Source organism: Oryctolagus cuniculus, chromosome 17 (assembly GCF_964237555.1).
Source record: "Oryctolagus cuniculus chromosome 17, mOryCun1.1, whole genome shotgun sequence".
Taxonomy (NCBI): Eukaryota; Metazoa; Chordata; class Mammalia; order Lagomorpha; family Leporidae; genus Oryctolagus; species Oryctolagus cuniculus.
The window spans coordinates 26,481,281-26,503,018 of NC_091448.1; the positions used below are offsets into that span (position 1 = coordinate 26,481,281).

At 60.3% G+C, this 21,738-nt stretch overlaps 1 protein-coding gene across 17 annotated transcripts in view; it reads left to right on the top strand.

Annotated features, from left to right (window-relative positions):
- The window catches only part of CACNA1G (calcium voltage-gated channel subunit alpha1 G), a 61,480-nt gene that overhangs the window by 22,536 nt on the left and 17,206 nt on the right, over positions 1 to 21,738 (top strand). For 10 of the 17 annotated variants that reach the window (XM_070060840.1, XM_070060846.1, XM_070060839.1 and 7 more), the window contains exons 10-24: positions 5,423 to 5,574; positions 6,255 to 6,440; positions 6,546 to 6,660; positions 6,744 to 6,899; positions 9,363 to 9,431; positions 10,856 to 10,940; positions 11,038 to 11,231; positions 13,651 to 14,079; positions 14,859 to 14,959; positions 15,097 to 15,220; positions 16,674 to 16,742; positions 16,878 to 17,062; positions 17,750 to 17,876; positions 19,680 to 19,805; positions 20,621 to 20,710. In XM_070060840.1, coding sequence (XP_069916941.1) covers positions 5,423 to 5,574; positions 6,255 to 6,440; positions 6,546 to 6,660; positions 6,744 to 6,899; positions 9,363 to 9,431; positions 10,856 to 10,940; positions 11,038 to 11,231; positions 13,651 to 14,079; positions 14,859 to 14,959; positions 15,097 to 15,220; positions 16,674 to 16,742; positions 16,878 to 17,062; positions 17,750 to 17,876; positions 19,680 to 19,805; positions 20,621 to 20,710 — 2,208 coding nt within the window. The remainder of the gene's footprint in view (positions 1 to 5,422; positions 5,575 to 6,254; positions 6,441 to 6,545; positions 6,661 to 6,743; positions 6,900 to 9,362; positions 9,432 to 10,855; positions 10,941 to 11,037; positions 11,232 to 13,650; positions 14,080 to 14,858; positions 14,960 to 15,096; positions 15,221 to 16,673; positions 16,743 to 16,877; positions 17,063 to 17,749; positions 17,877 to 19,679; positions 19,806 to 20,620; positions 20,711 to 21,738) is intronic. The other 7 variants (XM_070060843.1, XM_070060849.1, XM_070060842.1 and 4 more) reach the window with 1 other exon arrangement.

Below are 21,738 nucleotides of genomic sequence, written 5' to 3' on the forward strand. Positions count from 1 at the left end.
GATGGGGTGCAGGGGACTGGACACAGGTTCTGAGATGGCCCAGGCCTCCAGGAGGAGGAGGTATCCCTGGAGAGAGCTGGAGGGGTGTGGGCCTGGGTCCCCTGGAAGGGTTCCTGCTTTGGGAAAGGGGAAGGAGGGGGCCCAGGGACCGTGGGGGCGGGGATCAGATCCAAGTGCAGGTGGAGGAGGGGTCGGCTCCTTCCTGGAGAAGAGATGAGCAGGCTGCAGGCTGCAGAGCTGTTTTGGGGGAGGGAGGGAGGCAGGAGCCTGAGGCCAGGCTGGGGGTGGGGATGGGGCTGAGGAGTGGGCGAGGTTTGAGGCAGCTCCTGGGGGACAGAGATGGAGCTGCAGGAAGCCGAGAATAGAGGACAGTGCAGAGACGGAGTGAAGCAGCCCTGGGGCCAGCCAGCAGGCCTGAGCGGCTGTCAGCACAGGTTCCTCGGCGACTCTCTCTAGCAATACTCAGCAATTCTGGAGGAGCCACCATGCAGAGGGAAGGGCCGGGGGCTCACCTGGGCTGCACAGGGCAGCAGCCGCTGGCCATGGCCATGTGAGAACAGCCTTTAAAAAAGAGATGTATTTAATTATGTGTTTATGTGAAAGGCAGAGCCACAGAGAGAGAAAGAAAGGGAATGAGGTCTTTCACCAATTGGCGCACTCCCCAGATGCCTGCAACAGCCAGGGCTGGGCCAGGCAGAAGCCAGAAGCCAGGAACTACATCTGGGTCTCTCATGTGGGTGGCAGAACCCAAGTACTTGCCATCATCTGCTGCCTCCCAGGCACATTAGCAGGGAGCTGGGTTGGAAGCAAGTAGCTGGAACCCAAACCACACTCCGATATGATACCAGCATCGCAGGTGGTAGCTTAACCCGTTTCACCACAGCACCAGCACCCGAGGATGTCCTTTTAAAAATCCACCCTGGGCTCCAGGATAGAGGTGGCTCAGGTGGGTGAGGGGCAGGGCAACAGCTCCAGAAATCTCAGTAACAAGTGCCTTGGGTGGGCTAACCGGAAGCTGAGTCAGCACCGTGGCCTCCTGTGCCTGCTTGCCTTGTGTTTACTCGAGGTGGCTCTGGGGAGTCAGGGAAGAGTGGGGTGATCAGCCAAGGCCACTCCTCGGCATTGCCCCTGATTAGAAGCTCTGGGGTCACCGTGACACCTAACAGGGGGCACAGTGGGTGTGAAGGTGCTGGGGGGGGTGTGCTTAGGGAGGCAAGGGTCCCAGCTGGGTGGGGAGGAGCAAAGCTGTGGATTTCCCAGAACCCTCCTGCTACCCAGGTGTCCCCTGGGTCCATGTCCCCTGACCCAGTGACCCTCACCCTGTCCCTGCAGCCTGCCTGCACCCCTCTGCTGGGCGAGTGGCAGCAGAGACCGGGTGTGAGCTAAGGAATCTGAGTGAGGAGCAGAGATTTCAGGGTCAGCAGAGCTGCTGGGAGCCGAGCAAAGGGGGCTGGGCAGGCCAGGGTGACCTGTAGCAGCCTCCGCTCAGCTCTGGCCTGGCTTGGCCATCCCCTCACGCCTTTCCTGCAAAAGGCACATCACACCCTGCCAGAGCTGGCTCTCAGGTCTCCTGTCTGGACTGCTGCAGTAGCCCCTAATTGGTCCCCATCTCTCCCCTCTGAGCCATCCGCATGCTGCCACGCTGCAGCCAGATTAATCTTCTTAATACACCACTTTGCACATCTCCTTCCCTCGGAAGCCTCAGTGGCAGCATCATGGGAAGAAGCAAGTCCAGCATGAGTCAGGAAGCGGCTGGATCCAGCCCAAATGCCTGGGCCCTGCCAACCTTGCAGGCTCATCCCCACCACCCCTTCCCCCGCTCCCCCCGGGAGCCCACTCTGTTCTCAGAGCTGCAGCTGGCCCCACACACTCCTTCTTCCACACCTCGGGAGTGACCTCCATGGGCATTCTCTTTCTGCCTCCTCCTGCCTGACCTCAGCCGGCTTTGAGCTCCCCTGATGCTCCTGGGTTTTGCCTCCAGCGTGGTAGGTGGCTGCACCTTGCACCTTGCACACACAATGTCCTGCCCCGTGGGAGGCTGGCTTTAACTGTCAGTGCCTGCAGGGCTGGTTGAGCTTGATCTTGGCCTGGGGGTGGGGGCTCCCTGTCACTAGTGCCTTTATTCTGTAGAGCCTCCTTGTGAGGTGGTGTCACACAGGCCACCAGGGATCAGAGAGGTTGAGGGACCTGCCAGAGGTGGCACAGATGGGAAGCGTATGAGCTGGCTGGCTTCTGGTGTTCAGGCTCAATCCCACCTTGTCGTTCCTAGTGTTCCCTGGGTCCTGGAAGGGTTGGCTGGCAGAGATGCTCTGGGCTTCAGGGGAGTGCTGGTGCAAAGGCAGAGTGAGAGGGAGGGAGAGAGCGAGAGAGGGAGAGAGAGAGAGAAGGAATATCTCCTGTGTGCTCTAGTTCACTCCCACAGCTAGGGCTGGGCCAGGCCAGAAGCAGGAGCTGGGAACTCCAACTGGGTCTCCTGTGTGAGTGGCAGGGGTCCAAGCACTTGACCCATCAACTGCTGCTTCCCAGAGTGCGCATTAGCAGGAAGCTGGACTGGAAGTGGAGGCAGGACTGGAGTCCAGACTTCCCAGGCACTCCAATATGAGTGCCTAAACACTGTGCCACAAGGCCTGCCTCCTTCCTGCTGGGAGGGGCTGAACAGCTAACCTGGGACCACAGTGGCTGCTGAGTGACAGCCTGCGTGGAGGGGCAGGGATGTTGGGAGCTGAACCATCAGCACGGAGAGGAGGCCTGGAGCCTCAGTGCAGGAGATGCTGAAGCCGCTTGGCCTCAGCTCCCAGCAGCCTCCACTGGGCCTGGCGTCTGGGAACAGCAGGGAGGATCCAGTCTAGACCTGAGGAAGGACACATCAGGCTGGGAGGGTGGGTGAGGGGAGGCTGGTGCCCGCCTGATGGGCTTGCGTGCATTCTGCGTGGGCCTTGTCTGGATGTGTGGTGGAGCAGCATTGTGGAAAAGGTCCCAAAGTCGGAGATGCAGCAAGCAGCCCACGCACCTCTCCCAGGGGGCTCCAGCCCGCCAGCAAGCCACCTCGCTTCTCAGAGCCCCCCAGGGTTGGCGGCGAGCAGAGAGGCACTGCTCTCCCGGGAGGAAGGTGCCCTGCCCAGTGCAGCTGGCTCAGCCTCGGCCCCGCTGCAGCTGCTGCGGTCATAATTACGGCTCCGGTCCCCGGGGCCGCCGCATTGCTAAGACTGTGTCGCTGGGTCCCGTGCTGCATTTGCAGAATGCTCCCAGCCTCTGATGTGGTGACGTGGGCAGGCCTGAGTGTCTGGGGGAGGGGAGCTTTTTTATTTTTCCTGTGGGCCTCCAGGAGGGGATCCTGGGGCCCAGGAAAAGAAGGGGCGTGGTGCAGGGTTGGGCTCCACCGTCCTGCTCTTCCTGCTCTGTGACTCTGAACCTGGTGACAGCCACCCTCACTTGGCCTTTTTGGTTCATTTGTACAATGAGCACTGGAGGACTGGGGAGGTGAGCTGCCCAGTGAGCCACAGGTCCATACAGCTCATACCTGTGAGTTCCATGCTCGGCACCTTTGTCCAATCCGGGAGGCAAGACTGGGTGGGCGGCAGAGCGGCTGGGAGGCGCTCCCTGACCCCTGCTCCCTGGCATGCTGGCCCTGGTGCACAGCAGGGAATCTGCTTTGCCAGGAGGGGTCTGGACACTGAGCTTCCCCTGCGCTGACCGGGGCCCTTTTCCCATTTCCTGCCATGTTCTTTTGTTCAGAGGGACTCCAGGTCCTCTCTCTACGTGACCCCATTGACTCGGTCGTGTGACAGTGCCCCCTCCTGCTCCTGTTCCCACTCCCAGACGGAGGAGCTCAGATTTGCTTGAGATCTGTGGGAGCAGTTGGCTCCATACTGCTCTCATGCCACAGTCACTCGCCCTGTGGGCAGTGCCCCTGGGTGCCTGCTGACGCCGGCTGTGCCCCCAGCCTGCCTTAACCACCAGGTCTGCATACATCCTTCACCTGCTAACCTGAAGCCCCTTCCTTCCAGCTCTTCCACCTCCCCCCAGGCTAGCCACACAGTCATGGTACATTTGGTCATGCCCAGGCCCTGGCTCCATGCTTGGGCAACCTACTCCGGCGGCCGGCCAGAAGAGGCAGCTGGGTAAACAGGAGGAGGCGTCTGATGGAATGAGGGCCTCATTTGGCGATATCTTTAACTCAGACTTCCCGAGCAGCTATAGTGGGCTTTGGGTTTTTGGTTTGTCGAGATACCCATCAGCTGGGAGCCAGCCACGCCTCTCCTTCCAACCCCAGCCCTCCTCCCAGTCAGGCCTCTCCCTTCTCCCCTAAGCAGAATGAAGGTCTCCTCTCCCTGCCGCCCTCCTCCTGGGGAGACCCCCACCCTCTGGGGTTCATTTCCAATGCTGCCTTCTACTGCGCCTTTCTCAGTGTGTCCGTCCTCACCTTCTCCCTCTGAACGCCTGGATTTCCTCCCTGGACCATTTATTTTGGCACCAAGGCAGGGTCTAAGGCCTCTTGTGGTTGATCTGTTCTGCGTGTGTACAACTTGTTTCCAGCCAGACGCCGAGCATCCGGGATGCAGGGAGGGGGCTTATGTGTTTCGGTAGCTCCGGTGCCACCTGGTGCGTTGCTAAGCGTGCGGGAGGCGCTTCATATTGAAAGCAGGTGATGTGTGAGCTAGAGTAGGGTGGGGTGGGGACTGTGTCTTTGGTCCAATCTCAGACCCTGGGTAGGAGCGTAGAAGACATGAGAGTGAGAATCTTGGTGAAAGTCACATGGGGAGTCATAGGATGGGGAGAATTTAACCCAGGTGTTCTGGTCTCAGGCTGAGGCTCCAGGTGCCACCTTTTCTGTGACAGCCCTTCCTGCTGGGGTCTCCCTTCTGCCTGCTAGTGTAGGCGTGACTGTCAGTGCATGCGTCCGTGTGTGTGTATGTGTGTGGAAGGAAGCAAGTGTAGCCAACAGTTGTCCAAGTGCAGGCTGCCAGCTCCTCGGAGTAGTCGTAGAACACGTGAGCTGGTGTGTGGCTGCATAACTGGGTGTGCGTGTGAAGCCTGCGGGATCGCCATCTCAGGTCAGCCAGTAACATGGTGCTGCTGGCTAGGGCCTGTGGGCTGGCACAGCACGGGACAAGATGGGGTGGGGCTCTAAGCTCCCGGTGGGCATCGGGCAGAACCTCCGGCCCAGGCCCCCAATGAGCCTGTAGCCCACAGTCTGAGCCCCATTGGCAGTGAGGGATTGGGGGCTGGGGGTTCGTGGGGCCCTTTCTCGGGGCAGGTGCACTTTGGGAGAAGGCCTTCCCCGGAGGCTGAGCATTTAGCAGCCCTGCCACCCCAAGGCAGCTGTCCTGCTCCTCTTGCCGGGCCCCGCCCCGTGTTCGGGCAGACTGGGGTGAGGGGCTCAGGGACCAGCTGGCCACCTCATGCCCTCCCTGCCCTCCAGCCCGAAGAGCTGACCAACGCCCTGGAAATCAGCAACATCGTCTTCACCAGCCTCTTCGCCCTGGAGATGCTGCTAAAGCTGCTCGTGTACGGTCCCTTCGGCTACATTAAGAATCCCTACAACATCTTCGATGGCGTCATCGTTGTCATCAGGTGCGACGCCTGCCACTGCCTCCTGCATAGAGTGCCAGAATGGGGGAGGGGCTGCGAAGCACATTGGCCCAGAGTCTGTACCCCACCAGGTCGCCCCGTGCTCTGCTCCGTCCTCTCCCTCGGCCCCAGCGTGCTCGCAGAGAACCAGGGCACTCTCCAGCCCCCTCCCCACCTCTACCAGCCTGGGGTGGTGAGGACTCAGGAGCTGGCCTTGGAGAGCAGTGGCAGGAGGAGGGCCCTGCTCCCAAAGCGCTTGGAAACTGGTGCAGACGCCGGGTAACTGGCTCCAGGCTTTCCAAGACCTTGAGAGAGGACTGGGGCGGGGGGGGGTCCCTCCTCCAGCCCCCGCCTGGGGCCAGGAGAATGGCTTTATTGCTTTTTGGAATCGGTTTTAGATTTCATTGGAAAAGAACAAAGCAAATATTCCCTAGCCTGATGAGCTTGCCTTGGCCGGATCTGGGGCGAGGGCTGCCTGCTGCGAGGACATGGTCTCTGGCAGGGAGGGGAGGGTGGAGGAAACCGGGGCTGCCCCTGGATCCACACCATCCCTGAGGGGCCCTGCCTGGAGGCTCCAGTGCTGGCAGCCGGGGCGCTCAGGTGTGCTGAGTGCTGAGAGGGTGGGGCAGGAGGAGGGGCCAGTGCAGGAGCTGAGGCTGCCCCCTCCTCCCCACACCCCGCAGCGTGTGGGAGATCGTGGGCCAGCAGGGGGGCGGCCTGTCGGTGCTGCGCACCTTCCGCCTGATGCGCGTGCTGAAGCTGGTGCGCTTCCTGCCGGCGCTGCAGCGGCAGCTCGTGGTGCTCATGAAGACCATGGACAACGTGGCCACCTTCTGCATGCTGCTCATGCTCTTCATCTTCATCTTCAGGTGAGGGCTGGCGGGGATGGGGCGGGGGACACGCAGGGCAGCAGGGCTCCGGGGCCCTGACCCTCCCTGCCCCCCGATCCTGTGGCTCCCACTCCTTGTCTTCAGCATCTTGGGCATGCACCTGTTCGGCTGCAAGTTTGCATCGGAGCGGGATGGGGACACGCTGCCAGACCGGAAGAATTTTGACTCCTTGCTCTGGGCCATCGTCACAGTCTTTCAGGTGCAAGGGTGACGGGGGGGCAGGGACAGGGGCAGTCGGGTGCCTTTGGTCAGGGCCCTGACTCCTGTCCTCGGCCCCCACAGATCCTGACCCAGGAGGACTGGAACAAAGTCCTCTACAATGGCATGGCCTCCACGTCATCCTGGGCTGCGCTGTATTTCATTGCGCTCATGACCTTCGGCAACTACGTGCTCTTTAACCTGCTTGTCGCCATTCTGGTGGAGGGCTTCCAGGCGGAGGTAACCCCCTGCCCTGCCCATGTCAGCCACCCACAGCCTCCTCCTCCCTCCTCTACTGGCTGTGGTGGTCTGGGAGATCCTGCAGGAGGTGCTGCTCCGTCCAGGCAGGGGTGGGCGGCTCCCGGTCTCAGCCTTGGCAGTCCCTCATCACGTGCGAGACAGGATGGGTGTGTGGGGTCTCTGGGTCAAAGGTTAGCTGCTTGATGGCTTTGCTGTCAGAGTCAGCGAGACCTTTCCCCCAGTGAGGTGGGTGAGATGAGAAGCCCCCGGTGCAGCCAGACCCCTGAGTACAGATCAGGGGACCCTTTGGAGCCGGGGGGTACAGGAGGCTTGCGTGCGAGCCTTCTGAGCTCAGGCTGAGCTGATGAAGAGGCCACCAGGGCCCCGGGCAGGGCTGAGCTGCCCAGGGTGAGAAATGAGCCCAATTAGCCTTGGGTATGGCAGAGATGAGCGTCCTATTTCCAGCCCAGCTCCGTCACCTTCGTCACAGGCAGCGTCATCAATTAATATTGATTTACATTGATCTTGCCCTTGCCGTGCCAGACCACAGCCTCTGCCTCAAGGGCCCGCACCCCCTCCTGTGCCTCCACACTGCCTCTCTCCCCACTGGAGCCCCCAGGCCCACAAACACATGGGGCCGCTTGACCCAACCTAGAAATGCTGCAGGTTGGGCCGGGAGCAGCTCTTGGTCCAGTTCTCTCCAGGTGACCCGGATGGAAACTCCCGCTGCGGCCCGCTCTATAAATACCCGGCACATGGTGGAAAAACAAAAATCTATTTTCCGACTCTTTCCCAGCCTTGCCAGGGAGGGCTGTTCCCCGTGGGCCGGGCCGGCTGCTGGGGCACGGATGCGTGTTTCCCACACTGGCCCCTCTGCCGGCTTCCGTTCTCATCCCGTAGCTGTCCGTGCCAGCGCTGCTTCCCTGCTGGGCGGCTTGCAGGGGAGGCGAGGGACAACATCGGCATCTACCCCTGCCCCTGGTTTGGGACATGGATTTGGGGGTTCCCTGGGGCCTGAGGAGCTAAGGGCTGCCACGCTCTTCCGCAAGAGCCAGCCTCTCTGTGGACTCTTAGCTCCCTTCCAAATGGCAGCTCCTGGCTGCTAAGTTTCCCTGGGAGAGCTCAGTTTGGAGGGGGGAGTGGAAAACACCCCCAAGTCTGCTCCCCACCTCCCCCCCCCCCCCCGCACCGGCCAGCCGCCTGACATCCCTGGGCGGGGGTGGGGTGGGGGAAGCCCCTCCCGTCATTGACCCTTCAGCAACACCTTGTTGAAGGGAGACCAGCTGAGCCGCTGTTGCTAGGCAGCAGCAGAGGCTTGAGTGTGGGAACCCTGCCGCCCACTCTGGCCTGGTCACCCTGGCCCTGCTGCGGGTCTAGCGTGAGGGCCAACAAGGGCCTGACGACCACACCCTCCTCAGCCTTTGTGGCCTTTGTGGGCGGAGTCTCGTCTCAGCACCTGGACCTTGGGCTGTGATGCCCAAGGATGTGGGATAGGGAAGGGACTGCAGGGTCAGGTCCCTCCACAGGGCGTGTGACAGCAGTCACGGCCCTGATGTGCTGGTGCCAGGAGCTGGGCCGGCTCCGCTGCCCTGCACGTGGCAGATGTGGGTGGTGGGGGAGGTGTCGCCTGAGGCCTCTGATCTGAACCCCTCCAGGGGCTCCTGCCCTCTCCTGTATAGCTAGTCACCCCGCCCCATGCCCCCATGTGAGCAGGGGAGCCTGTTGTTTGTTGCCTTGGGCATGCTTCACCTGCAGGAGCCTCAAGGGTGACTCCCCTCCCCCACTGGCCTTGCCACCCTGCTGAGAAGTGGGGCTGGAGCCTTGCAGGGGGCAGGGCCCTGAAACCCTGTGTATTTATCATGCACACACTTAATCAAGTGAGCAGGCAGCAGGCCCTGTGTGGGGTCGACCGTTGATTGACACTGAACAACATCCCAGCCACCACCCCCGTGTTGCTTGTCCTTTCCCATCCGTGCGACTTGGAGAGACTTAGGCTGAGAGCATGGGGCATCAGGAGACCTGCTTCTGCTCCTTGTCGCCTGCCACACTGACGTTCGTGTTCACGCAGGCCTGCGTCCCACCCTGCCTGCCTGTTCCCCCAGCCCAGAGCCTCGGAGCCTCGGAGCGGCGAGCTGTGCTCTGAGCCGGGGACTTGGGAGTCTCATTGGTTTGGGGCCGTTTCCCTAACTTCTGCAAACCTCAGAGCGAGCTGGGCGGGTGAAGCAGGCGCATCCTCCGTGAACGTGGGCTCCTGCCTGCACGCTGCAGGGTCATGCTGGCCTGGGGGCCCGTGGCTGCGTTCTGGAAGGCTGTCCTGGCCCCCCTTCCCCCTCCCTGTGTCTCGCTTCCCCGCTGTGGGGTTTGCATCCCTCCTCCTCTTCATCCTCTTTGATGCTGCCGGGTGTCTGAAGGCCCCAGCGCCTGTGACCAGCGCCCCTCCCCTGCCTCCCCCTCTGCCTGTAGGAAATCAGCAAACGGGAAGATACGAGTGGACAGTTAAGCTGTATTCAGCTGCCTGTCAACTCCCAGGGGGTAGGTACGCAATCACGAGTCAGCATGCCCCCGCACCCCGAGCCCCCTCCGCCTCCGTGTCTCTGTGCTCGCGTCACGCTCAGCCGCTGTGCAACTGTGGTAGCTGTGGTGGTCCTTGGTGTCGTGAGGTTTGCTTCAATTTTAAGTCCCTTCCCCTGGAGGACATGGAAGGGAGGAGCCTCCACGCCTCTGCCCGCCCACTCCCACCCACATCACCACACACAGGGCACCGGTCCTGTCCCTGCCAGACCGGCGGAGGGGCTGGAGAAGGAAGGGACTTAGAATCCTGTGTGTGCACATGTGTGGGGCACGGGTGTGTGCAGCCGCCGTGCAGTCAGGACTGAGGCTGCAGGACACGCTCCTCTCTCTCCCCTGTACCCCTCCCTCGGGCTCCGTGGTGACCTCACCAGCTGTCCTCCTTGGAGGAGGGTTTGTGGCTCTTGCTGGAAGGCACCAGCATTTTCAGTCTGCCTTGGAGTCTTCTGGTCCCCTCCTCTCCCAGTGAGGCCTTGCCGGCCGTCTCGGGGCCACACTCCTGCCCCGGCCCCTGCGTGGAGCCTGTGCCCTGGCATTGCCTGCACCAGCACCGGAATTTGGGGCAAAGCCAGGATCCCCCCAGGACCCCACGGTGCTGTGCGTCCCAAGCAGCCCCCTGGAGATTGTACTTGATAATTAAAGGCCTCGTTAGGGATGTAAACTGAGTTAATGAAAGTGATCCCCCGAGATGCCAATTACCCAATATTTATGTCCTTATCAAAAGTAGCAATCAAGTATTTTTTAATAACTTCTTAAGGAGAAGTGTGTAATTACTGGGGAACCTACTGACCTGCTAAGAAAGATGAAAAAAAAAAAAAAACTGCCCCAGAGACGGGGAAGAGAGGTTAAAAAAATAAATAAATATGAAAAAAGGGGGCCAGGGAGGGGGCTGGGCTTGGAGGGAGGAAGCAGAGGGATCCCTTGCACTGAGCTACTCTGTCTGGGGTCTTTCAGTTTCCTTCCAGGGTCCCTGATGTCTGACGCTTGGGGGAGGGGTCCACGGAGCCTCAAGCAGGTTTTGGGGATCGAAGCTCTAGTGACCACTTCACCCTTGTCCCCAGCCCCCTCGAGCCTGTGCCTCCTGCCTACCCAACTACCCCCCGAGCCAACCTTGGTGCAGGTCCAGCCAGGCTGGTGGCACTGTGGGCTCAGGTCAGCTGTGGCCTTCTCCGAGGTGTGGCTGGGGGAAGGCAGAGGCGGCTTCGGGACGCCTTGGGACCCAAGCCTGGGTGGACTGGCCTGCACCAGTGCATGCCTCGTGCCGTGGTTGCTGGTTCCGTGGCCTCTGTGTGGTGTGTGTGTATGGTGAGAGGGAAGCCGTGGTGCATCCTGGTGACTCCTGCCTGGCCAGGTTGCTGATGGCCTGCCATTCCCCTCCCCTGCCCCAGGGAGATGCCACCAAGTCTGAGTCGGAGCCTGATTTCTTCTCACCCAGCCTGGATGGTGATGGGGACAGGAAGAAGCACTTGGCCTGTGAGTACCTGTCCCGGAGGTGCAGCCCCTGGCCCCTGGCCAGATGTGAGTGGACTCAGGGTCTCTCCCTCTTTCTCTCTCCCCCACTGCCCGGCAGTGGTGTCCCTGGGGGAGCACCCAGAGCTGCGGAAGAGTCTGCTGCCCCCTCTCATCATCCACACAGCTGCCACGCCCATGTCGCTGCCCAAGAGCAACAGCACGGGCCTGGGCGAGGCGCTGGGGCCCAGCTCCCGCCGCACCAGCAGTAGCGGGTCTGCCGAGCCCGGGGTGGCCCACGAGATGAAGTCACCGGTAGGTGTGCATGCGGGTGCCTGCTGGTGGGAGATATTTGGAGGACAGCAGGAAGAGGGGACAGGGGTGGCCAGGGCCCAGGGCCCAGGGGAGTCAGTGTTGGTGGTGCAGGCAGGTGGAGCAGCTCTGGGCTTGGTGGCAAGAGAGCAGGTTCTTCTCTTGCCAAGCTGAGTGACCTCGGGCAAGACCAGTCCTCGCTGAGCCTCTTCTGTCAAGTGGGGGAGGCTGCCCCTCGGTCTTTAATACTTAACCATAAGAATAGCAAACCCTCTTCTGGTTCCTGATTCTGCACCAGACGCCGTGGTGCTTGTAGGCAACTGGAGGCACTGAGTGCTCACTGCAACCCGGTGAGGTAGACACTATCATTGTACCCATTTTAGAGGTGGGACCTGAGTCTTAGGTTGCTGAAGTGAACAACAGGGCTGGCTTTTTATTTATTTATGTATGTATGTATGCATTTTTAAATATTTATTTATTTGAAAGTCAGAGTTACAGAGAGAGAAGGAGAGACAGACGGAGAAAGAGAGATCTTCCATTTGCTGGTTCACTCTCCAGATGGCTTCAATGGCCAGAGCTGGGCCAGGCCAAAGCAGGAGCTTCTTCCAGGTCTCCCATCTGGGTGCAGAGGTCCAAGCACTTGGGCCATTTTCTGCTGGTTTCCCAGGCCATTAGTGGAGCAGCTAGGACTTGAACCAGCACCCATACAGGATGCCAGCATCACAGGTGGCAGCTTAACCCCCTACACCATGAAGCTGGTCCCCCTCACTGTTAGTTTATTCATTTATTTTTATAACTTTATTTGAAATGGCCTAATCATAGTGTGTGTGTGTGATGTTTTAATATGTGTACATTATAGAATGATTAAATCCAGCTAATTAAGAGAGCCATTGCCTCACACACTTACTCGCTAGGGGTGGAGAGGTTGAAAATCTATTCTCTTAGCAATTGTGAAATATACATTACATGATCATTAATAGCCACCATGTTGTGCAGTAGATCTCAAAAGCGTGTTCCTCCTAACTGAAAGTTTTCACCCTTTAAAAATTATTTATTTGTTTATTTATTTTGAGAGAAAGACAGAGACAGAGAGAGGGAGAGGGAGAAGCAGAGATAGATCTTCCATCCACTTCTCAAATACCTGCAACAGCCAGGGTTGGGTCAGGCCAAAGCTAGGAGCCAGGAAATCAACCAGAGTTTCCCACATAGGTGGCAGGGACCCAAGTCCTTGAGCCGTCACCTGCTGCCTCCCCCAGTGCACACTAGCAGGAAGCTGGATTGGAAGCAGAGGTGGGACTTGAACCAAGAACTTTGATTTAGGATGCAGACATCTTAGGTGACTTAACAGGTGCAGCAACGGCTTGCACCCAACAGCTTGCACCCTTCCACAAGTGGCTCCTCATTCCTATTCCCCACCCCCAGCCTCTGGTACCTACTATTCTGCTCTCTACTTCTGTAGAGTTCTGCTTTTTTAGCTTCCACATATAGATGTGATCAGGCGGTATTTCTTTCTGGGTCTTTCTGTGCCTGGTTATTCCACTTGGCATGGTGCCCTCCAGGGTCGCCCATGTTGCTGCAGGATCTCCTCCTTTTTTGAGGCCGGGTAGTACTCCACTGTGTTGTACACTGCGTTTTCTTTACCCATTCATCTGACCGGTGGACACTCCTGTTGTCTCTGTGTCTTGGCTGTCGTGAACAGGGCCACAGTGAACATGGGTGTGCAGATATGGCTCCCACCTACAGATTTTAAATCTTTTGGCTGTATACCCAGGACTGGGATAGCTGGATCGTATGGCAGTTCTATTTTTAGTGTTTTGAGGAACCTCCATAATGGCAGTGTTAATTTACATTCCCACCGACAGTGTACCCGCTTCCCTCCTCTCCACGACCTTGCCAACCCGTTATCCATCATCATTTTATCTATTAGAGCCGTTCTAACAGGTGTGAGGTGATGTCTCATCGTGCTTTTAATCTGCGTGTCGCCAATGAAGATTGATGCTGGGTCGCCTTTTGTGTATCTGTCGCTGTTTGTAGGTCTTCTTTGGGGACACATCTATTCAGGCCCTTTGCCCATTTTTAAAACTGGGTTGTTTTCTTGCATTGAGTTGTTTTACGTTCTTCTTGCCATGCTTTTCTGCCTCCACTTGGCTGATGGCAACGCTTCTCTCATCAGCTAAATGAGGAACGGGCACCACAGCGGAGAGCGCGAGTGGAGGCACAGACAGGGTCCCTGTCTTCCCCAGGTCACACAGCTGTGTGGGGTGAGCCAGGGTCTGAACCCGGGCATCAAAGTCCAGGGCTTCTGCTCTCATCTCTATAACCAGTATGACGCCCCGGAGGCTCACAGGAGACGGGGTGCACCTGGAGGGGCTCAGGGCCCCAAGGCCCTGGCTGAGACCATCCCCTTCCTCTCACCCTGCAGCCGAGTGCCCGCAGCTCCCCGCACAGCCCCTGGAGCGCCGCCAGCAGCTGGACCAGCCGGCGCTCCAGCCGCAACAGCTTGGGCCGAGCCCCCAGCCTCAAGCGCAGGAGCCCGAGCGGGGAGAGGCGGTCGCTGCTGTCGGGCGAGGGCCGGGAGAGCCAGGACGAGGAGAGCTCGGAAGAGGAGCGGGCCAGCCCCGCGGGCAGTGACCGTCGCCACAGGGGCTCCCTGGAGCGGGAGGCCAAGAGCTCCTTCGACCTGCCAGACACACTGCAGGTGCCCGGGCTGCACCGCACAGCCAGTGGCCGCAGCTCTGCCTCTGAGCACCAGGACTGCAATGGCAAGTCGGCTTCGGGGCGCCTGGCCCGGGCCCTGCGGCCCGATGACCCCCCACTGGATGGGGATGACGGCGATGACGAGGGCAACCTGGTGAGGCCCCTGTGGGCAGTGACCCCTCACCCCGACCTTGAGAGCGGGGAGCTGTGCCCAGCCTGGCAGGGCGCAAGGAGTCACCATTCCAAGTCCTTGACCTTGACCTCCCAGCAGCCCCTTTCCCCCTCTGCCTGCCCCGCTGAGCCCAGAGCCTCGTGCTGCCTGGGCTGTGGCACTGCCGTCCGGGAGGATATGAATGGTTTCGGGCAGATGTGTATGAATCTTTCATGGCCCTCCCCCTGTGACTCAGAAAGACCCATCATTCATCTCGCCAAACTGGTCCTGGCCCCCCTTCTCATCTGGATCTCGTCACAAGCTTTGACTTCCCAGCCTGTCCTTACCCGTCCCCTTTCCCCACCCCCACATGCTCCTGTCCGCCACCCCTCCCCATTTCCCTGGGGACCCGAGACCGCAGGGTCAGCACTTGAAGAGCGGGTGTCTCCTTAAGCAGGTGTATCTTTAAACTGACAGCTGGGATGGGGACAGTGTTTGACAATTGCTGCAGCTTCCACGCCCTGCAGGGAGGAAGGGGGGAGGGCAGGCAGGGGGCTGGGCTGGAGGCAGGCATGGGACACAGCCTGGGGAAGGGGGTGCAGGGAGGAGAGAGGAGAGGGCACGGGGAGGGGAGGGGACTGGCAAGGTTTGCAGGGAGCTGGGGAGGTGGGTTTAGGAATGAAAGAAGAGAAGCAGGGTGCGGGAGGAGCTGCAGGGAAGCAGCCAGCGGGTGGGGACTCCCGAGGCCTGGGACTGCTCTCACCGCCGTGTTCACTCCACAGAGCAAAGGTGAGCGGATCCGAGCCTGGGTCCGGGCCCGGCTCCCTGCCTGCTGCCGTGAGCGAGATGCTTGGTCTGCCTACATCTTCCCTCCTCAGTCGAGGTGAGCGAGGGGGCTCCGCCCTGTGCCCCACGATGCCATCCAGGACGCTGCAAGTGCACCTTGCGGGGGGGCAGGGGGAGGGTGTGGGGAGGGGCTGGGCCTGCCCCCTCCCAGCCTGCATCCCTGTCCCGGTGCAGATTCCGCCTCCTGTGTCACCGGATCATCACCCACAAGATGTTCGACCACGTGGTCCTTGTCATCATCTTCCTCAACTGCATCACCATTGCCATGGAGCGCCCCAAAATCGACCCTCACAGCGCTGTGAGTGGCCGGGGTGGCACACAGGGCTGTGACGTCTGTGCCTTGCCAGGTCCTCCCCGGGGGTAGCGCTCAGGGGCAGCAGGGAAGGCCCAGGGCCACACAGCAAGAGGCTTCTCCCCGCCTTGTTCCTGGCCCCTCAAGATACATCCTGTGCCCTCCCCTACCTCAGTTTCCCCCTGTGATACACCAGCTTGGCTAAGTGCCCGGTTGCACTGCAGGCTGACTGCAGACAGCATGTTCTCAGGAGCCGCAGGCCTGAGAGGCCTGTGTGAGTCCCTTGAGTGTCGGGGGGTCATCAGCAGGAGGCGGCCCCTGTGTGGCCGCAGTGGTCCTGCTTCCTGGGCTCCCAGCCAGGGCTCTTGGTCCCGCTGGCGACCTGCGCGCTGATGGAGGACATCACACGCAGTCTGCCCTGCGGACACTGCCAGGCAGGACAGGGAAGCTGCCCGTTGCTCTCTGTGCTCCTGAAGACAAAGTAGGTTTTCAGGGGCTGTCACTTCTGCTTGGCCGTGAACCTGTCAATCCTTCTCAGGAGAGGAAAGGCCGGAGGCCTGAGTACTGGACGCAGTGCCTGGGGCCTCACCTCTTCCGATGGGCCCAGCGCCTCTGAGAGCTGCCTCTCCCCAGCCTGGCACCACAGCCCCTCCCGGCTGGCAGTGGCTCAGGTCCCAGAAGGGCAGGGAGCTGGTGGGCTATTCCCCCCACCCCCACCCTGGCCTTTTGCACCACTTGCCCGGAAGTGGCCAGAGGTCCCCTTGTCCCTTCTCACTGCCTCCCACAACACTCTTTGGATTTCATGGCTGCTGGGATTCTGTTTTCTCCTAGGGTGAGCTCCAGCCAGCTGGGGATGGGGTGTAGGGAGCTGAGGAGAGCAGAGGCTGGCCAGGGCTTGGTGGGTGAGGAAGTGCCTGGGGCTGGCGACTCTCCCCTGGCCTGCCTCCTGCCTGAGACCCTGCAAGGCTCTGTCACTGTGTCCTGGTCTCCAGCTCTGTCACGCTCTGCCTGCTGCCTCTGGAGGTCTCTGCACCCCTCTCGCGGCCACCCAGCAGCCCCCAGATACCAGGCAGTTGGGCCACCCCTGGCCTGGCCCAGGCCCAGTATAAATAGGGCTGGGGGAGCACAGGGAGGCTGTGGGTCCCCAGGTGGCTGGCTGCTCTGTTCTGGGGGCCCAGAAAAGCAGGAAAGCAAGTGGGATGGCATACCAGGGTCAGGGGTCAAGTTAATTCCTGCCCCACTCTGAGAAAAGAAATCAGGGAACGGGGTCTGGAATGTGGGAGTCAGGTCCCGGCACGGAGCTGTTGGGGATTCTGTTCCGTACGTGTTGCTGGGAAGGGGTAGGGGGAGTCATTTGCCTGCCTCTTGCAGTTTCTGGCATCTGCGTGCAAACCTGGCCCGTGCAGGGGTGGGGGTGGGGGGACTCCTGAGAGCGGCGCCTGCCTCCTCTCTCTTGCAGGAACGCATCTTCCTGACCCTCTCCAACTACATTTTCACCGCCGTCTTTCTGGCTGAAATGACAGTGAAGGTGACAGGAGCTGGCACTGGTCTGGGCCTTCCAGTTCTGGGGGTGGGGGGACGGGGGTGGTGTCGCTGTGGACCTGGCCGAGGCTGGGCACTGCGGGGAGGGCAGCCCGTGACCCCTGGCGGCTGCGGCCCCCAGGTGGTGGCGCTGGGCTGGTGCTTCGGGGAGCAGGCCTACCTGCGCAGCAGCTGGAACGTGCTGGACGGGCTGCTCGTGCTCATCTCGGTCATCGACATCCTGGTGTCAATGGTCTCGGACAGCGGCACCAAGATCCTGGGCATGCTCAGGGTGCTGCGGCTGCTGCGGACCCTGCGCCCGCTCAGGTGAGCCCCTCCGCCCGCCTCGGGGACACCTCCCAGCACCAGCGCCCCTACAGTGGAACAGCAGACCTCCTGTCTGTGACCCCCACCCTGGCTGATGCTCATAGAACCCTCGGCCCTGGTGTGTCCGCTGCAAGGTGCACAATGCTTTCGGCTCGCTTCCTTCCTCCTCTCTGGGACATGACAGAGGACTTGCTGTGACTGCCCCCTGTACGGAGCACAGCGTGGGGGCCGTGGACAGGGCCCTCAGCTCCAGTGGAAGCTGTCCCTTGGGTGGTCTTCTCAGAGCAATGCTTGCCCCTACCCACAGTGACATGGGGACCTTTCTCCTGGCAGGTGTTCAATCAGGCAACCCCACCCTCAACCCAGGTCTCTTGGATGGGATGACTCTGACTTATTAGTGAGGCTCCCCTGAATGGGCTGCTCTTCTCCCTCTGCCCCTCCCTTCCTCCCAATGCTGCTGGCCGCAAGTTTGTCTCCTGGATGCCCATGGCACATCCCTCCCTTGAGTTTAGGCCTCTCACCCCCAGCCCGATCCATCAGGTGATGCATTTGACATCCTGAAAGCACAGGTGCTTTGAGAGATTCCCACCGCCACCCCCCCACCCCCAGAGCCCAGGAGGTGGCCAGTGAGCCAAGGCTGGGAGTGGGGCTGGGGGACCCCTCTCACAACCCTTCCTGTGTTCCCAGGGTCATCAGCCGGGCACAGGGGCTGAAGCTGGTGGTGGAGACGCTGATGTCTTCACTGAAGCCCATTGGCAACATCGTGGTCATCTGCTGTGCCTTCTTCATCATCTTCGGCATCCTGGGCGTGCAGGTGTGTGGGCCTGGGCGCCAGTTGTCGGGGGGTGCTCACGCATGCTCTCCTCTTGGCCCTGAGTCCTGAGCCTGGAGCCCCAGCTGCTCCCTTCCCTGCAGGCTCCTTGGCCTCCTGGGCACTTTGCAGAACTAGGAGCCTGGAGGAGGGCCTGAGCTAGGTTCCAGGCCCGCGGTCACACCCCTTGGGCCGCGTTCCGTGGGGCAGACGCCGGCCAGCCGGGGCTCTGCGCCGGGATCTCCTCCCTTCCTTGCTTGCTTGAGCAGGTCGGGCTGCAGGCCAGGTCTGGGGATCCAGGGCCTGACAGCTGGGCCAGGTTAGCGGCTGCTGGCAGGCAGTCGGCGCAGACCCCAGACGAGGCAGGAAGTGGGGGCTGTGGGGAGAAACCTGGCCTCCTGCCCGGAGAGGAAACTTGGCTTTGGAAGAGCAAGAGGCAGAGCTGCCTGCAGGAGTCATCAGACGCCTCGGGGGCGCTGGGGAGCCCCTCCGCCCTGGTCTGCCTGCGTCTCCACTCCAGATGCAGCGGCTGCAGGGCAGACAGCTGGCTGTTGGGGCAGCGTGGGAGCCCCTGTGGCCACCACCCGCCCCTCCCCTGCCTGCTTCTTTCAGCTTCCTGGGATGTCCTGTCTGCCCTGGGGAGGGGCTGTTCCCTGGTTTCCTAGAAATTCTCCGGCCCTGGGACCAGGCTGCGCTGGCCAAAGCTGTGGGTGCCCGCCCCTGCCACACACACACTACCCGGAGCCCCCTCCCCACTTCCCAGCCTCCTCAGCTTGCCAGCATGGCCCGTGGTGAGCCCAGGCCTGGGGCTCCTCTTGCGGGTTTCAGTTTGTCCCCAGCAGCTTGCTCAGGCCCCTGGTCCTCCCTCCTCCTGCTCTGGTTCCTTTCTCACCAAGTCCTAGCCCAGTCTACACTGCAAGGAGGGTGAGCTTTCTGGGCAGACACACCTGGGCTCCAGCCCCTTTTCTGTCACCTACTGGTTTTGCAACCTTTCCCAGTGAATTAGGTTCTCTGAGCCTCAGTTTTTCTCACCTGTAAAGTGGGGTTGAGGACGCCTATTTTCCCCCCAGCCCAAAGCTGCTGTGAGAATGAAATGTCTAGCTCGGGAGTCTCACTCCTGAGTGTGATCAGAATCCCCTGGATGGCTCATTGGAAGATCTCTGGGGGACAGGGGTGTAGCCCAGAAGTTAAGATGTCCACATTCCACATCGGAGTCTGGGCTTGGTCCCGGCTCCGGCTCCGGCTCCTAACCCAGCTCCCTTGGGAGGCAGGGGTGACGGCTCAAGTAATTGGCTCCCTGCCACCCACACCTGGATTGCATTCCTGGCTCCTGGCTTGGGGCCAGCCCAGCTCCAGGCCTTGATGGCCTTTGGGCAGTGAACAAGTGCACGGGGAGCTCTCTGTCTCTGTCTCTCGGCCTCTCCAATAAATAAATTAAACTTTAAAAAAAAAAAAAAAGATAGAAAGAAAGAACAGAGAAGATCATTTGGCCCCTAGTGCAGAGTGGGATTCAGTGGGCCTGCAAATGTGCATTTCTAACATGTTCCATGGGCCGCCCCCCCCACCTTGAGCACCCCCCACCAGCCCTTGGTGGGAGGTGAATGAGTGTCCCCCTTTCTGTGCTTTCCCAGTAGCTGCCCCAGACACCTTTCCTCCCTGTCCGAGGAAAGGAAGGGGGTGCCTGCAGGGGAGGTCCCCATCGGTGTCTCCCTGGCTTGGCTGAGCGCACGGCCAGTGCGGGCTGGGGCAGGGGAGCTCTGGCCTTCCTGCGGCCGGGCTCAGCTCTCTGTGGCTCTGTGTGTCCAGCTCTTCAAAGGGAAGTTCTTCGTGTGCCAGGGCGAGGACACCAGGAACATCACCAACAAGTCTGACTGTGCCGAGGCCAGTTACCGGTGGGTCCGGCACAAGTACAACTTCGACAACCTCGGCCAGGTGAGAACCAAGCGCTGAGGGCGGGTGGTGGTGGCAGTCTCGAGGGGACACCGGTCGCTGTGTGAGGGTCCATGCTGACTCGGTTGGGGATCTGGTCCTCAGCCCCACCCTCCTCTGTCCCACCACCAGCATGCCCAGCCCACGGCAGCCCAACAAGTTTGCCCAAATGGTCTTTGGGCCTTTTGGAGAAGAAGAGCTGGGGGCTCAGAGAGGGTCAGAGGTTGGCCCAGGACCGCAGAGCTGCACAGCAGAGCAGAGAGCACACGGGGGCCAGCAGCCCTGGCACCCCTGTTGTCAGCTCAGTGACCTTGGGCAGCTGGCTCACCGAAGCCTTAGTTTTGTCAGCTGACGAATGGGGTCCTAGCAGAATCTCCTCGGAGCCGCAGTCAGGAGGCAGAAAGACGACCTTTGGGTTTGCTCAGTGTGCTGCAGGTGTAGGCAGGAGCCGGAATCATGCTTTGCTCCCCTGTGTTCGCAGAGTCGGAGAACTATAGGACAGGAAGTGGCCCGCTCAGCATTGCCGACTCATTCCCAGATCCACCCTGGCTTTAGTGTCTGATTTTCCGGGTCTTTGGGGTCCGTTGCTCTGTCTGAGGTCAGAGAGTGTGACCAGTCAGAGTGTGCTCCAGACCAGCCAGGGAGCCTGGGGCCTGGCAGCTCCCTTGGGGCCTGGAGACTGACTACAGCCTGCCTGTTCCAGGGCTGGGGTGGCCCAAGCTGCTGCCAGGAGGCATTCTGGGAACAGGTGCTGGGTGGTTCAGCCACACATCCTCAATTTCAGATGGTCACCCCCTCCCTCTCCCTCTCCCCACCAGGCCCTGATGTCCCTGTTCGTGCTGGCCTCCAAGGATGGCTGGGTGGACATCATGTACGATGGACTTGATGCCGTGGGTGTGGACCAGCAGGTAGGGCTGGGACCGGCTGGGACCGGCTGGGCCCACGCTGGGGCTCAGGTCGCTCAGCAGGGGTGGATCCCAGGCACAGCAGGTGCAGGCATTGGACAGAAAGCGCAAGGCTGGCTGGCAAATGCCATTGGAGTGGCCTGGAGTCTTGCAGCAGAGGCTGTAACTGGTGGCCTGTGAGCCCAATCGGGTCAGCTTCTATTGGCCGCAGGGTGTTAGATTCTTTTTTTAATTTAATTTTTTTTAATTTTATTTATTTATTTATTTTTGACAGGCAGAGTGGACAGCGAGAGAGAGAGAGACAGAGAGAAAGGTCTTCCTTTGCCGTTGGTTCACCCTCCAATGGCCGCCACGGCTGGCGCACCGTGCTGATCCGATAGCAGGAGCCAGGTACTTATCCTGGTCTCCCATGGGGTGCAGGGCCCAAGCACTTGGGCCATCCTCCACTGCACTCCCTGGCCACAGCAGAGAGCTGGCCTGGAAGTGGGGCAACCGGGACAGAATCCGGCGCCCCGACCGGGACTAGAACCCTGTGTGCCAGCGCCACAAGGCAGAGGATTAGCCTAGTGAGCTGTGGCGCCGGCCTAGATTTTTTTTAAATTAGTGTGAACCTTTTAGCAATTGGCGAGTTTCATTTGAAAATCTAGATCTGCAGCTACTCAGCAGCAGTCTGGAGGTCTGGGGACACCGGGCTAGCGACCGCTCAGGGCGGGGGTCAGCCGGGCCCAGCGAGGGCTTCGGAGAATATAAGGCTACTGCACAAATTTCATGGGAAATAGAATTAAAAGATACATCTATTTTAGTGCCAAAAGAAAAAAATTAGAAATCCATGCACAGGAGTAGGCCTCAAAAACTTCATGAAATGGGCTGGCGTTGTGGCATAGGCTGCCACCTATAGGGACGCCAGTTCAAGTCCCAACTGCTCCACTTCCAATCCAGCTCCCTGCTAATGCACCTGGGAAGGCAGTGGTGCTTGGACCCTGCACCCATGTGGGAGACCTGGAAGAAGCTCTTGCTCCTGGCTGCTGCCT